We start from the raw sequence: 17,075 nt of genomic DNA, 5'->3' as shown, positions 1-17,075 counted from the left end.
TCTTACAGAAGTTGTCATTCCATGGAGGCTGTCCTTGAGCCTGGTGAGAGGTACTTTCAGGCTTTTGTATCTTCTACCCGATTAAGGGGGGGGGGGAGAGAGAATGTTGGGATGGATGGGGTCTTTACCAAGGCAGCAGGAAGTGTAAACAGAGTCCATGGAGGGGAGGCTGGTTCCTATGATGTTCTGAGCTAGTAGAGGCAGATACATTAGGGACATATAACAAAGATAGGAACATGGATGAGAGAAACATAGAAGGTGTGAGGGAAGGGTTAGATTGATCTTAGAGTAGGTAAAAAGTTGGCAGAACATTGTGGGCAAAAGAGCCCGAACTGTGCTGTTTTGCTCTATGTTAAAGGCTTATCAGTTAGGAGGAAACCACGCGTTCCTTCAAGCCTGCCCTACCATTTATTAAGATCACAAAACATAGACCAGAAGCAAACCATTCGGCCCATCAAGTCTGCTCCATCATTCCATCATGGCTGATTTATTATCCCTCTCAACCCCACACCTCGTAAGCTTTGACGCCCTGACTAATCAAGAACCTATCAACCTCTGCTTTAAATATACCCAACGACTGGACCTCCACAGCCGTCTGTGGCAATGAATTCCACTGATTCACCACCCTCTGGATCGAGAAACCCCTCCTCGTCTCTGTTCTAAATGGACATCCCTCTTTTCTGAGGCTGTGCCCTCTGGTTCTTGACTCCCCCACTATAGGAAACATCCTCTCCACATTCACTCCAGCCAGGCCTTTCAATTTTCGATAGGTTTCATTGAGAATCCACCCCCCCCCCCCACATCCTTCTAAGCAGCAAGTACAGGCCCACAGCCATCAAATGCTCCTCAGACGTTCACTCCAGGAATCATGCTCGATATGTGACCTCTGTTGCACATGCTCGTCTCTATACATCACTCAGTAAAAATCGGTCACCTTTCCATTCAGACCCTTTTTGAGGTGGAGGCAGAGTCAAACAGGCCCTTCAGCCCTTCACGCCCGTACTGACAAAGTTGCCTCTCTGAACCGGTCCCATTTGCCTGTATCTCTCCAAACCTCTCAAATCCATGTACCCATCCAAGTGTCTTCTAAACTAATTGTACCTGCCTTAACCACTTCCTCTGGCAGCTCATTCCAGAGTCACCATTCCAGCAAATGACCAGAAGTTAGAGAAATCCATGTTCGTGCCATCGAGTTGGAGGCTACCCATATGGAATATGAGGTGTTGCTCCTCGTCATGGCGGTAGAGAAGCCTTGCCTTTCATAATATTGTGAACCTCCATAAGATCTCCCCTCAGCCTCCTACACTCCAGGGAAAACAGTCTCAACCTGTATAGCCTCAACTCAAGCCGCTCCGTCCTGGCAACGGGCTTGGGAATTCCCCATCCTTTCCAGTCCTGACGAAGGGTCTCCGCGCGAAACGTCGACTGCTTATTCACCTCCACAGATACTGCCTGACCTTCCGCATTCCTCCAGTATTCTGCCTGTGTTACTCTGCATTTCCAACACCTGCAGAACCTGGTGTTTAGGGCTTGGAAACCCTCTCCTCTAGCCCGATGTCAGAACTCACAGCCCTCTACCAGGGATAATATCCCGACTCAGTTTAGCCCCTCCAATTCCTCTCCCTTCCGAGGGAGTGTGCGCGGGTTCCACTGTTCCTGCCTCCAATGTTGTCTTGGAAACAGGTCTGGCTGGCGAAGGGGGGGGAAGGGGAGGAGATCGATGCTGGGGAGGAGGAAGGTTGATGAAATAACCAGCGACTAGTGAGAGCTCGGTGCGGCTCCGATGTAGACGGGCTTTTCCCGTGTAGGGGAATTGCCAATCAAAGCCAGCTCGGCGAGAAGAAGAGAGACTTCCCCAGTACAGAGAGAGAGAGACACGGAGGGAGAGAAAGAGAGAGAGAGAGAGAGAGCGAGAGAGAGAGAGAGAGAGAGAGAGAGAGAGGAGATACACAGGAGGAATCAGCATGGCCACGATAACGTCCACTCGGTTCAGCGAGGAATATCAGATGTACGAGGAGCTGGGAAAGTAAGGAATTGCAACCCTCGAGATTGGACGAAAAAACATTCGCCTTTTTACAATTTTAAGTTTGACGTGTGTCTGTGTGTGTATGTCTGTACCTGTGAGTGTGTGTATGTATTTGTGTATGTGTGAATGGGGGATAGTGAGAGAGAGTGTGTGTGTACAGTGGGAATGTGTGAGTGTGATGTGTTTATGTATGAGTGTCGGGGTGTGTGTTTATATGTGTGTGGTGGGACTGTGAGTGGGGGGGAGTGTGCGTGTGTGTATGTGTGTGTGTGAGAGTGTGTCTGCATGTGTGTGTGTGTGTGTATATGTGTGTGTGTGAGAGTGTGTGTGTGTGTGGGAGAGCGTGTCTGTGTGTATATGTGTGTGTGTGTATGAGAGTGTGGGAGAGTGTCTGTGTGTATATGTGTGTGTGTATATGTGTGTGTGTGTGTGTGTGGTGGGACTGTGAGTGTGGGGGAGTGTGCGTGTGTGTATGTGTGTGTGTGAGAGTGTGTCTGCGTGTGTGTATATGTGTGTGTGTGTATGAGAGTGTGGGAGAGTGTCTGTGTGTATATGTGTGTGTGTGTGTGTGTGTGTGTGTGTGTGTGTGTGTGTGGTGGGACTGTGAGTGTGGGGGAGTGTGCGTGTGTGTATGTGTGTGTGAGTGTGGGGGAGTGTGTGTGTGAGAGTGTGTCTGCGTGTGTGTATATGTGTGTGTGTATGAGAGTGTGGGAGAGTGTCTGTGTGTATATGTGTGTGTGTGTGTGGTGGGACTGTGAGTGTGGGGGAGTGTGCGTGTGTGTATGTGTGTGTGTGTATGAGAGTGTGTCTGCATGTGTGTGTGTGTGTGTGGGAGAGTGTGTGTGTGTGTGTGGGAGAGTGTGTCTGTGTGTATATGTGTATGTGTGTATGAGAGTGTGGGAGAGTGTCTGTGTGTATATGTGTGTGTGTGTGTGTGTGGTGGGACTGTGAGTGTGGGGGAGTGTGCGTGTGTGTATGCGTGTGTGTGTGTATGAGAGTGTGACTGCATGTGTGTGTGTGTGTGTGTGGGAGAGTGTGTGTGTGTGTGTGGGAGAGTGTGTCTGTGTGTATATGTGTATGTGTGTATGAGAGTGTGGGAGAGTGTGTGTATATGTGTGTGTGGTGGGAGTTTGTGTGTGTGTGTGTATATAGGAGAGTGTGGGGAAGTGTGTGTATGTGTGTGTGGTGGGAGTGTGTGTGTGTGTATATAGGAGAGTGTGGGGGAATGTGTGTGTGTGTGTGTGTGTGTGTGTGTGTGTGTGTGTGTAGGTGTGTGTGAGTGAGCGTGTGCCAGCGTGAAACTGAAATTGTAAAATATTGCTGATTTCAGAGGAGCCTTCTCGATTGTCAAGCGCTGTGTGAAGACTTTGACAGGACAGGAATATGCAGCGAAGATTATCAACACCAAGAAGCTGTCGGCTCGGGGTGAGTCTGATCGAGATGTTTCTGGAGGGATTGTACACTGTGTGTGTGTTTGCGTGTGTGTGCATGCAGGCTTGTGCTAATTACACTGGGAGATGTTGGTGAAGGGTCGTGTATGTGTGTTCAAATGTATCACCTTTTCTCAGTGCCTATCCCGCCCCTCTGCTGGGCATCTGGACAGGCAGCAGCAGCCGGCTGCAGATGGATGGGCTAGCCCCATCTCAGTGGGCAGAGTGGCTTCAAGTTCAGGTTCCAAGTTGCCATTCTGCTGAGTTTAGTTTTCCCTGCAGCCCCAGCCGTGTGTGTTCAGAAGGTGCGAGGGTGCAAATTCAGGAGAGGATGGGAGGGGTGGGGGCTTTGATTCACTGCGATACTCTGTGATTTTCCGGGGAAGATACACCTGCCCTGGTGCTTGCTTCTGCCCCCTCAAAGTTCAAAGTGCATATATATCTCCATATACTACCCTGAGATTCGTTTTCCTGTGGGTATTCACAGCAAATACAAGAAACACAACAGAATCTATGAAAGACCACACACAACAGGACAGACAAATGTGCAAATGACAACACACTGTGCAAACACTGAAGAGAAAATAAATAATAACAAATAAATAAATAGCAATAAATATAGAGAATATGAGATGAAGAGTTCTTGGAAGTGAGTCTATAGGTTGTGGGAACAGTTCAGCGATGGGGTGAGTGAAGTTATCTCTCTGGTTCAAGAGTATGATGGATGAGGGCTAATGACTGTTTCGGAACCTGGTGGTGTGGGTCCTGAGACTCCTGTATCTTCTTCCTGATGGCAGCAGTGAGAAGAGAGCATGGCCTGGGTGATGGGTGGTGGCAGTAGGGGTTTCGATGATGGATGCTGCTTTCCTGCAACGATGCTCTGTGTGGATGTCCTCAATGGAGGGGAGGGTTTGCTCGTGATGGACTGGGCTGTATCCATTGCTTTTTGTAGGCTTTTCCATTCAAGGACACTGGTCTCCCCCTCCACTGTGACACAGGAAACTAGGGTTTGCAAACTCCCTCAGAGAGAGCCAGAGCAAATTCCTCTCAGACTGCAGGGAGAGGGAGAGGGGGAGGGTGCAGGGAGCAGGGCGACAGGGCTGGAGAGGTGGTGGTGACCCAGCATATCCCCGTCACTCCCCACCGTCGTTCAGGGTGAGGGCACCACAGTAGAGTAGCATTTAGTGTGGTGCTATCGCAGCTCGAGGTGTGGAGTTTGGAGTTCAATTCCAGCGTCCTCTGTAAGGAGTTTGTACGTTCTCCCTGTGACCATATGGGTTTCCTCTTTGTGCTCCAGTTTCCTCCTACAGTCCAAAGAGGGTTAATAGGTTAACTAGACATTATAAGTTGTCCTGTGATTAGGCTTGGGTTAAATCGGGGGTTGCTAGCTGGCTTGGCTTGTTACACTGACAGGGCTGTTCGTCGCCAACTAAATAAATAAATAAACCTTCTCCCTTGGCAATTACTGGTATTGCAGGGTTTAGTGAGAGCTGTGTGCAGCAATGTGCTCAAAAGGCTGGAAGTTCTGCACTGTATCTTTAAATAATATAAATAAATAAAAAAATTAAATCTTCCTCACTGTTCAAAGGTCTCAGCTGACCAGCCCAGATTATAACTTCCTATCTGTTTTAGTTTCCAAAGCCCCCCGTCCCCTGATTTTTGTATGTACAAAACTCCTCAAGTACCTCCAGTGATCTAAAGGCTGTAACTCCCTATGGTGGAGAATTGCGGACAAACACCACCCCCAATTTTAAATGACCGCTCCCCGCCACCCCGGTAGTTGAAACAATGTCCTCTCATTTGAGTCTTGTTCTTCGTTTGACAAAACTGGACTTTTGACCTCACAGTCCACCTCGTTATGACCTTACACCTTATTGTTCACCTGTACTGCACTTTCTCTGTAACTGTGACACTTTATTCTGCATTCTGCTATTGTTTTGTAATGATCTGATCCCTATGAACAGGAAGTTTTTCACTGTGTCTCAGTACATGTGACAATAATAAACCAATTTACCAATTCCAATGCTCTGTCACTGCAACATGGAACATTACAGCACACCACAGGCCATTCGGCCCACAATGTTGTGCCAACCTTTTAACCTGCTCCAAGATCAATCTAACCCTTCCCTCCTGCATAGACCTTCATTTTTCTATCACCCTGTCTAAGAGGTTTTGAAATGTCCCTAATGCATCTGCAGTTACCACCACCTCAGGCAGCACATTCCACACACCCACCACTCTATGTGTAAAAAACCTACCTCTGACATTCCCTTATACTCTCCTCCAATCGCCTTAAAGTTATGCCCTCTTGTGTTAGCAATTTCCACCCTGACAGAAAGGTGATGCCTATCCACTCCATCTATGCTTTTTGTTATCTTCTTTCCCTCTACCAATTCACCTCTCACCCTCCTTCACTCCAAAGAGAAAAGCTCTAGCTCTCTGAACCTGTCCTCACATGACACGCTTTCTAATTCAGACAGCGTCCTGGGAAATCTCCTCTGCACCCTCTCTAAAGCTTCCACATCCTTCCTGTAATGAGGTGACCAGAAATGAACACAATAACCCAACAGAAGGCAACTAAAAAAGTCATTAAGAAGGTAAGATAAAGATGGAATATGAAAGTAAGCTAGTCAATAATATTAAAGAGGATACCAAAAGTTTTTCAGATACATAAAGTGTAAAAGAGAGTCAAGAGTAGATCTCGGACAGTTGGAAAATGATGCTGGAGAGGTGGTAATGGGGGGGGGGGGACAAAGAGATGGTGAAGGAACTGAATCAGTATTTTGCATCAGTCTTTACTGTGGAAGACACTAGCAGTATGCCAGAAGTTCGAGAGGGATCAGAAGCGTGTGCAGTTGTCGTTACTAGGGAGAAAGTTCTTGGGAAACTGAGAGGTCTGAAGGTAGATAAGTCACCTGGACTAGATGGTCTACACCCCAGGGTCTTGAAAGATGTGGCTGAAGACATGATGGAGGCATTAGACCTTTCAAGAATCGTGAGATATCTGAAAAATCACAAATGTCACTTCACTCTTCAAAAAGGAAGGGAGGCAGAAGAAAGGAAACTATAGGCCAGTTAGTCTGACCTCAGTGGTTAAGAAGATGTTGGAGTCGATTATCAAGGATAAGATCTCAGGGTACTTGGAGGCAGATGATAAAGTAGGCCGTAGTCAGCATGGTTCCCCAAGGGAAAATCTTGCCTAACAAATCTGTTGGAATTCCTTGAAGAAATAACAAGCAGGATAGACAAAGAAGAATCGGTTGATGTTGTGTACTTGAATTTTCAGAAGTCCTTTGACAAGGTGCTACACGTGAGGCTACTTAACAAGCTACGAGCCCATGGTCTTACAGGAAAGATGGCAGCATGGATGGAGCTTAGCTCATTGGCAGGAGGCAAAAAACGGGAATAAAGGGAGCCTCTTCTGATTGGCTGCCAGTGACTAGTGGTATTCCACAGGGGTCTAGAAGAACATAAGAAGATAAGGAATAGACCATGTGGCCCATTGAGCCTGTTCCACAGTTCAATAAGATCATGACTGATCTGACCTTGGACTCGTCTCCACCTACCTGCCTCATGCCCAAAATCCTTAATTCTCCTACTATGCCACGAACGGCCATGGAGGCCAAGTCTTTATGTATATTTAAGGTGATTGGTTGGTCAGAGTATGAGGGAATATGGGGAGAAGTCAGGAGATCGGGCTGAGAGAGAAAATGGATCAGTTATGATGAAATGCTGGAGCAGAGTTGATGGGCCAGATGGCCTAATTTCTGCTCCTATGTCATATGGTCATACATTCTACGTGTGGTTTAACCAGGGTTTTGTAAAGGTGAAACATTATCTCACAGCTCTTGAACTCAATCCCCCGACTGATGACTAATCAACACACTATGAGCCTTTTTAAGCACACAATCAACTTTGAGGAAGCTATAGATATGGATCCAAATGTACCTCTGTTCCTCCACTCTGCTAAGAATCTTACCATTAACATTTGCAGTCTTCAAGTTGAATCAGAACCAGAATCGGGTTTAATATCAGTGGCATATGTTGTGAAGCATGTTTTGTGGCAGCAATGCAGAATAAGGCAAGCTGTGTTGGTAGCACTCACAGGTTCATTGTCCATTCGGAAATCTGATGGCAGAGGGGTAGAAGCTGTTTCTCAATCATTGAATCACTTAAGATTTCTCTGGATTGACCCACACCCACGAATAATTGTACCGATACTCTTTTGTTTCAAACTCCAACCCTCTTGTCGACGAGGCCAACTTGTCACGAACGGGAGATTCTGCAGCTGCTGGAATTCCACACAGAAAGCTGGAGGAACCAGGCAGCATCAATGGAACGTCGGAAAACGAGGATGTGACCTTTAGTGGGAGAGTCTGGGATCAGAGGGCACAGCCTCAGAATACAGAAATGGCCCTTTAGAACAGAGATGAGGAGAAATTCCTTTAGCAAGATGATGGTGGATCGGTTGAATTCATTGCCACAGTCTACTGCGGAGGCCAGGTCATTGGTGTACTTAAAGCAGAGGTTGATAGGTTCCTGATTCGTCGAGGCATTAAAGGTTACAGGGAGAAGGCAGGAGAGTGAGTCTGAGAGGGAAAAACGACCAGCCGTGATGAAGTGGTAGAGCAGATTCGATGGGCTGAATGGTCTAATTCTGCTCCTATGTCTTATAGCATTTGGACCTGTGTCACTGTGTTCCCTTTTTGACTACATTATTTCATTGTCTGGATGATAGGGTAGAGGTACATCTCTACCGAAGGAGGTATGAGGCACTCTTTCCCTCTGCTAGCCTGCGGGTCACCCTTGGACAAGGTGTAGCAGCTGCTTAGCGCCCGATCAGGGTCACGTGAAGCCACGGGAGCTTATAGTGGATGGTCATATGAGCAGCTGGTATATATCACAAGTCCTGGTTATGCGACCACTGACACCAGGCAGACAATCGCTGAAGAGTATAGATAATGGCTGGGGTCACCCGTCTTCTAAAGACACTGCCCCAAAGGAAGCAGTGGCAAACCACTTCTGTAGAAAAATTTGCCAAGGATAATTATGGTTGTGGAAAGACCATGATCACCATACGACACGACACATAATAATTGAATGAATGAATACATTGTTGGATAATTGAGGGCCAAGAACTAATCCTGAGGCACACCACTAGCTGAAAAAAGGCTTGGTCCTTCTCGGTTATTTGGTCTGTCTTTACTAAAATTTGCTCTCTGAAATCATTGATCTACCTCTGCATTGAGAGTGTGGTTTAAAGTCCAGGGTTGGAGAAATAGAGATGTTCTTGGGGGGGCTCTGACTTTACTAGAATCCGCCTAGGTCCAGTATGGTGCATTGAATAACTAGGACAAAAGTTAAGGCTTTAATCCCTGGTTAAAGGAATGACGGTGTCAATATACTGAAAGCTAGAGAGTTCTGTGGCACGAAAACAAGTTTGCTGATGATAACGGGAATGTGTCAAAGAGAAACTAATCTCACCAACATAAAGATATGCCTCCTACTAGTCAGAGAAGATGGTAAACAAGTAAAATTGATGGCCGTTTATCAGAATATGCACCGCGCTTTTAACAAGGTAGGTGGATTAGTCACAGAGCAATATCGCTCAGATACAGGCCCTTTGGCCCATCTAGTCCATGCTGACTACAATATTCACCCTGCCCGTCCTAATATCCTCCATTCAGCCCATCTCTCTCCAAAGCCCTGCCCCTCCGTGTACTTGTCCAATAGCTTCTGAAATGATAATATCGCACCGGCCTCAACCACTTCCTCTGGCAGCTTATTCATATAGTCACCACCCTCTGGCTGAAAGAGTTGAAACTTTCGCCTCTCACCCTAAATCTATGCCGTCTAGTTAAAATTATGAGAAGTAAAGATGTCTGTTATTTATACCTCTCATAATTTTAAATATTTCTTTAAGATAACCCCTCATTCTCCTATGCTCCAACGTCCCCCAGTAACTCGGGCCCTCTAGTCGTGGCAACATCCCCGTAAATCGTTTCTGCGCTCTTTCATTATAAGCACATCTTCCCTATATCAGGGTGACCAAAACCGCACAAACAATTTAAACAACTGCAGCATAAAATCCCATCTCCAATACTTTGTGCTGTGGGTGACGAAGGGCAGCTGGCTGAACACCATCCTGTCTATCTGAGATGGAACATAGAACAGTACAAGATATTGACTCTCAATGTTGTGCCGAACCAGTTAAATTAGCAATCAAGCGGCCAACTAAACGGATCCTTTCTGCCTACACAATGTCCATATCCTTCCATTTTCCTCACATTTATGTGGCTATCAAAATGTCTTTTAAGATACTCTACTGTATCTGCCTCTACCACCTCCCCAGGCAGCACATTCCGGGCACTCACCACTCTCTGTGTAAAAGATTTGCCCCTCACATCTTCTTTGAAATTACCCCCTCTCATCTTAAATGTATGCCCTCTGGTATTAGACATTTCAACCCTGGGAAGAAGATACTGTCACCCCTCGTAATCTATCAGATCTCCCCTCAGCCTCCACTGCTCCAGAGTCAACAACCCAAGTTTGTCCAAACTCTTGTTTTAGCATACGTCCCCTAAACCAGACAGTATCCCGGTAAACCTCTGCACTGTCTCCAGAGCCATGACATTCGAGGTGACGCCACTTTCAACAAATTGCACTTGAACTCCTAATTCCCTCTGTTCCATTACACTCCCTAATTTCCGACCATTCTTAGAGTAAGTCCTGCTCTGGTTTGTATCACCTCACACCTACCTGTATTGAAATTCATTTGCCTCTCCTCAGCCCACTGATCACGAATCCCCTGTAATCTACCACAACCTTCAGCGTCAACAACACCTCCTAATTCCGTGCCATCCACAAACTGATTGATCGAGCTTTGTGCATTTGTCTCCTTCTGGTGGCACAGAAATAAATAATCGGATGTGATCCGTGAGCCATTGCTGAGATGTGGTTGCAATGTTCATGGTCAGGAACTAAATATTTCAAGTTCAAGTTCAATTGTCTTTCAACTTTACCCATGAATACAGACAAACGAAACATAGTTTTTCTGGGGCCAAGGTGCAAAACAGTACCAACAGCACACCGCACATATAGCACAAATAATTATGAAAGCAGAAAAACATACAGTTGCAAACAAAATATATATATTGGGATAGATTAGTATATATACTAATCTAGACCAAGTATTTGAGTGCCATGATCTGTAGATTGACAATGCATGGGATGTTGTCTTCGAGCCATGTTTCTGCAAGAACAATTCCACAGCAGTAACTCATCTTGTGCTAGCACGGCCACAGACAAACACAATCCAGCTTGTCCTCCACCGAGTGAACACTGAGATGCTTTGGAATAGACAATAGAAGATGTAAAAACAGATGCCTGACTTTTAAATCAGAGGTGGGTGAGAGAATACAATGCTGGTGCCAGAATATGTGGCAACACTTGCGGGCGGCCCTCTAGAACATTCTCAGACTGTGTTGGTTGTTGATGCAAACAACACATTTCACTGTATGATTTGGCATATACATGACAAATAAAGCTAACTTTTAAATTTTAAGTAGGATTAGTTTAATTTTGTTCAGAGATACAACATGGAAACTTTGAGCTGCACCATCCAGCACCCCACTGATTTAACTCTAACCGAATAACAGGACGATTTACAATGACCAACTAACCTACTAACGGGTGCATCTTGCAAACAACAGGAATTCTGCAGATGCTGGAAATTCAAGCAACACACATCAAAGTTGCTGGTGAACGCAGCAGGCCAGGCAGCATCTGTAGGAAGAGGTGCAGTCGACGTTTCAGGCCGAGCCTTCAGTTAGTCCTGACGAAGGGTCTCGGCCTGAAACGTCGACTGCACCTCTTCCTACAGATGCTGCCTGGCCTGCTGTGTTCACCAGCAACTTTGATGCGTGTTGGGTGCATCTTGAGGCTGTTTCCTGTAGTGGGGGAGTCTGGCACCAGAGGGCATGGCCTTAGAGTAGCGGGACAGAGGGACATAATTTACAACTGAGATGAGGAAAAATTTCTTTAGCAAGAAAATGGTGAATCTGTGAGATTCATTGCCGCAGATGTCTGTGGAGGCCAAGTCATTGGGTGTACTTAAAGTGGAGTTTGATGGTAAGGGTGTCAAAGGTTATAGGCAGAAGGTATTGAAATGTAGGGAGTGGTGGACACACCTCAACACATGATGTGGCCCCCTCCAGGGACTCTGTCTACACTTCTCACTGCCTGAGCAAAATCAAAGACCGACTCACCCCAGACATTCTCTCTTCTTCCTCTCCCCTCTGAGGGGAACAGATGGATGTTATTTACTTGGATTTCCAAAAGGCATTCAATAAGGTACCATGTAAAAGATTTATCCATAAGATAAGGATGCATAGAGTTGGAGGTGATGAATTAGCATGGGTAGAGGATTGGTTAACCAATAGAAAGCAGAGAATTGGGATACATGGCTGTTACTCTGATTGGCAATCAATGGTGAATGGTGTGCCACAGGGGTCGGTGCTGGGCGCACAAATTTTCATGATATACATTAACGATCTGGAAGAGGGGACCGAGTGTAGTGTATCTAAATTTGCTGATGATACTAAATTGAGTGGAAAAGCATATTGTGTGGAGGATTCGGACAGTCTGCAGAGAGATATAGATATCTCTATATCTCCCTGCAGTGGTTAAAGGTCTGGCAGATAGAGTACAATGTTGGTAAATGTGAGGTCATCCACTTTGGAAGGGAAAATGAAAGAGCAGATCAATATTTAAATAGTAAAAGATTGCAGCATGCTGCTGTGCAGAGGGACTTGGGAGTGCTTGTGCACGAATCACAAAAGGTTGGTTTGCAGGTGCACCGGGCTATCAAGAAGGCAAATGGAATGTTGACCTTCATTGCTAGAGGGATTGAATTTAAGAGCAGGGAGGTTATGTTGTAACTATACAGGGTACTGGTGAGGCCACACCTGGAGTACTGTGTGCAGTTCTGGTCTCCTTACTTGAGGAAGGATATACTGGCTTTGGAGGTGGTGCAGAGGAGGTTTATCAGATAGATTCTAGAGACGAGGGAGTGAGATGATGAGGAGAGATTGAGTCACCTGGGACTGTACTCGTTGGAATTCAGCAGAATGAGAGGAGATCTTATAGAAACATATAAAACGGATAGATAAGATAGAAGCAAGAAAGTTGGTTCCACTGGTAGGTGAGACTAGAACTAAGGGACATAGCCTCGAGACTTGGGGGAGTAGATTTAGGATGGAGATGAGAAGGAACTCTTTTTCCCAGAAAGTGGTGAATCTGTGGAATTCCCTGCCCAGTGAAGCAATGGAAGCTACCTCAGTAAATATATTTAAGACAAGGTTGGATAGATTTTTGCATAGTAGGGGAATTAAAGGTTATGGGGAAAAGACAGGTAGGTGGAGATGAGTCCATGGTCAGATCAGCCAGGATCTTATTGAATGGTGGAGCAGGCTCGATGGGCCAGATGGCCGACTCCTGCTCCTATTTCTTATGCCCTTATGTTCTTCCATCGGCAGAGGAAAGCACATACCACCAAACCCAAGGACGGATTCTATCTAGCTGTTACAAGACCATTGAACAGTCCCTTGCATGATAAGGTGGAGTCTTGACCTTATAATCTCGCTTGTTGTGACTTTGCACCTTGTTGTCTGCCTGTTCTGAACTTCCTCTGTAACATTTTGTTCTGCACTCTCACAATCAGAATCACAATCAGGTTTATTCTCACTGACATAAGTAGTACAATTTGTTGTTTTGCAGCAGCAGTACAGTGCAGTACATAAAAATAACTATCAATCACAAGAAGAAATATTTAAAAAATTTAAAATATGTAAGTAGAGTGAAAAGAGAGCAAAAAAAACAGTGATGTAGCATTCAAAGTTTGGTTCAATGTCCCTTCAGAAATCTGATGGTGAAGGGGAAGAAGCTGTTCCTGGAACGTTCAGTCTCTCGTACCTCCTGCCTGGTGGTAGCAATAAGACAGCAACTCATGGGTGATGGGGGTCTTCAGTGATAATGCTGCCTTTCTGAGGCATCACCTTCTGAAAATGTCCTCAGCGCTGTTAATGTTTCCCTTGTTCTCCCTCAAGGCACTGTGGAGTGATCTGATCTGTGTGCAAGACAAGTTTTTCACTGTATCTCAGTAAATGTGACATTAATAAATCACTTGACTTACCCAATTATTTCCCCCAATTAACTTCCCATCAGCTCCAGAGTGAATGAAGATGGCTAATATGAAGGGACATAATTTTAAGATGTTTGGAGGAAAGTATAGGGGGATGTTAGAGGAAGGTTTTTTCTACACGTATATGGCAGATACATTAGGGGCATTTAAGAAACTCTTAGATAAGCACAATGAATGATTGAAAAATGGAGGGCTGTGTAGGAGGGAAGGGTTAACTTAATCTTAAAGCAGGTTAAAAGGTCGGCACAACATCGTGGGCTGAAGAGCTGTACTATACTGTAGTGTTCTAGAACTATTACTCATTCCTTTGGTAAAATGAAACCCAAACGCTGAGTTAAATCATTGAGGATTTTTTCATCGGAGAATCTAAAGCATTACAGAGAGATTTATCGCACTCACTTTGTTTGCTGCTCCAAAGCCTTTGCATGTGAATTATCGAGTAACAGGTGCAACTTGACAGGTAGATAAGCTTGTAAGGAGAGCTTCAGAGCATTGAGTACAGGAGATGGGATATAATCTTGAAGTTGTAGAAGATGTTAGTGAACCCTAATTTGGATTATTGTGTGCAATTCTGATCACCTGCCTACAGGAAAGATATCAATAAGATTGAAAGAGTGCAGAGAAAATTTACAAGGATGTTACCAGGACTTGAGGTCCTGAGTTACAAGGAAAATTTGAATAGGTTAAGACTTTATTCCCTGGAGTGCAGGAGAGTGAGGGGAGATTTGACAGAGGTAGACAGTGTAATGAGGGGTATAGATAGGGTAAATGCAAACAGGCTTTTTCCACTGAGATAGGGTGAGACTGGAACTCAAGGCCATAGGTTAAGGGTGAAAGATGAAAGGGGTCATGAGGGGAACTTCTCCATTCAAAGAGTGGTGAGAGTGTGGAACGAGCTGCCGAAAGATGTGGTGGATGTGGGTTTGATTTCATCATTTAAGAGAAATTTGAGTAGGTATATGGATGGGTGGGGTATGGAGGCAATGATCTGGGCGCAGGTTATGGGGACTACGCAAAATAATAGTTTGGCAAAGAGAACACAAGGAGTTCTGCAGATGCTGGAAATTCAAGCAACACACATCAAAGTTGCTGGTGAACGCAGCAGGCTTAAATCCCTTACTAGCTCTTCTTTCAGTTAGTTCTGACGGAGGATCTCGGCCCAAAACATTGACTGTACCTCTTCCTAGAGATGCTGCCTGGCCTGCTGCGTTCACCAGCAATTTTGATGTGTGTTGCTTGGCAAAGAGAAGATAGGCTGACTGGCCTGTTTTGTGCTGTAATATTCTATGGCTCTAAGACCACCTTCAACCTTGCCTACGATGACCAGGATCACACACTAAGTTTGAAAATTATACAGGACAAGGGTTCCTATTGAGGTCAAGACCTTGAAGCCACAACTTTAAGGAGGTGGTCGATTGAAGTGTGAGTTTCTTCTTTTCTCCATGGTAATTGTGCCTGAGCAATTATTGTAGGAATTATAACGAACACTGAGGTTGTGGCTGAAACGTTGAGTGTTTTGTGTAGGATGTGTAATATGGTGGGAGATGTAAGCACTCACCTCTCAGAGTGGGTGTTTGAAATTATCCCCATGAATCAAGGACAGTTAGCAGAGTTTTTAAATTTTAATGTGATCCTTTGTTTAACTGCTTTGCATCTTGTTTGTCACCGGCAAATGGGACAAGAGAAATGTTAATGTGCATGGGCTGTGTACACCACTCCTCAGTCCATTGTTAGTAAAGCCCACCCCACCATTAAGCACCATCACAGGAAATCAGTGACCTCCACCACCCAGGCCATTCTCTCTTCTCTCTGCTGCCATCAGGAAGTAGGTACAGGAGCCTCAGGACCCACACCACCAGGTTCAGGAACAGTTATTGCCCCTCAACCATCAGGCTATTGAACCACAGAGGATAACTTCACTCACCCCATCACTGAACTGTTCTCATAATCTACGGACTCAGTTTCAAGGACTTGTCATCTCATGTTCTCAATATTTATACGTTATTTATTATTATAATTCTTCCTTTTTGTATTTGCACAGTTTGATGTCTTTTACACGTTGGTTGTTTGTCCTTCCTGTTAGGTGCAATTTTCATTGACTCTATCGTGGGTCTCGGTAATTACTGTGGATGCCTGCCAGACAAAGAATTTCAGAGTTATATATGGTGCCATGTGTGTAATTCGATAAGAAATTTCTTTGGAATGCTAAATGTTTGAACTTTGAAATCTGGGTGATGGTATAAACATACAATAGCGAACTGTAAGGGCGTAAGTCTGGAGGGCAGTATCAGGCAACAGATCTGTCACTGTATTACACTGGCATACAGTATTGCTGACCTATCTGTCACTGTATTACACTGGCATACAGTATTGCTGACTTATCTGTCACTGTATTACACTGGCATACAGTGTCAGCAAACTATATGTCACTGTATTACACTGGCGTGCAGTATCGGTGTCTGTCACTGTGTTACACTGGCGTACAGTATCAGCAACCTCTATGTCACTGTAATACACTGGCATACGGAGTCAGCAAAATACCTGTCACTGGTATTACACTGGCGTTTAGTATCGGCAACATATCTGTCACTGTATAACACCAGGGTACAGTATTGGTGGCAACAAATCTGTCACTGAATAACATTACGGTACAGTACATGTGGGGATGGGTCTGTCAATGTATAACACCAGGGTACGGTACCGGTGGGGACGGGTCTGTCACTGTGTAACACCAGGGTACGGTACCGGTGGGGACGGGTCTGTCACTGTGTAACACCGGGGTACGGTACCAGTGGGGACGGGTCTGTCACTGTTTATCACCGGGGTACGGTACCGGTGGGGACGGGTCTGTCACTGTGTAACACCGGGGTACGGTACCGGTGGGGACGGGTCTGTCACTGTATATCACCGGGGTACAGTACCGGTGAGGACGGGTCTGTCACCGTGTAACACCGGGGTACGGTACCAGTGGGGACGGGTCTGTCACTGTATATCACCGGGGTACGGTACCAGTGGGGACGGGTCTGTCACTGTATAACACCGGGGTACAGTACCAGTGGGGACGGGTCTGTCACTGTATATCACCGGGGTACAGTACCAGTGGGGACGGGTCTGTCACTGTATAACACCGGGGTACAGTACCAGTGGGGACGGGTCTGTCACTGTATAACACCGGGGTACAGTACCAGTGGGGACGGGTCTGTCACTGTATAATACCGGGGTACAGTACTGGTGGGGACGGGTCTGTCACTGTATAACACTGGGGTACAGTACCAGTGGGGACGGGTCTGTCACTGTATAACACCGGGGTACAGTACCAGTGGGGATGGGTTCGTCACTGTATAACACTGGGGGACAGTATCGGTGGGGACAGTCTGTCACTGTATAATACCGGGGTACAGTACTGGTGGGGACGGGT

General features: G+C 45.8%; 1 protein-coding gene across 1 annotated transcript in view; it reads left to right on the top strand.

The window, feature by feature from the left end:
- Nucleotides 1-1,743: 1,743 nt before the first annotated feature.
- LOC140200588 (calcium/calmodulin-dependent protein kinase type II subunit alpha) overlaps nucleotides 1,744-17,075 on the top strand; it is a 269,935-nt gene continuing 254,603 nt past the window's right edge. Inside the window, exons 1-2 of the mRNA XM_072264124.1 lie at nucleotides 1,744-2,026; nucleotides 3,357-3,451. Of these exons, the coding sequence (XP_072120225.1) occupies nucleotides 1,965-2,026; nucleotides 3,357-3,451 (157 nt within the window). The 5' untranslated portion in view covers nucleotides 1,744-1,964. The remainder of the gene's footprint in view (nucleotides 2,027-3,356; nucleotides 3,452-17,075) is intronic.

This window comes from Mobula birostris, chromosome 7, assembly GCF_030028105.1.
Source record: "Mobula birostris isolate sMobBir1 chromosome 7, sMobBir1.hap1, whole genome shotgun sequence".
Lineage (NCBI taxonomy): Eukaryota > Metazoa > Chordata > Chondrichthyes > Myliobatiformes > Myliobatidae > Mobula > Mobula birostris.
This window is presented reverse-complemented; position numbering and strand designations above follow the sequence as displayed.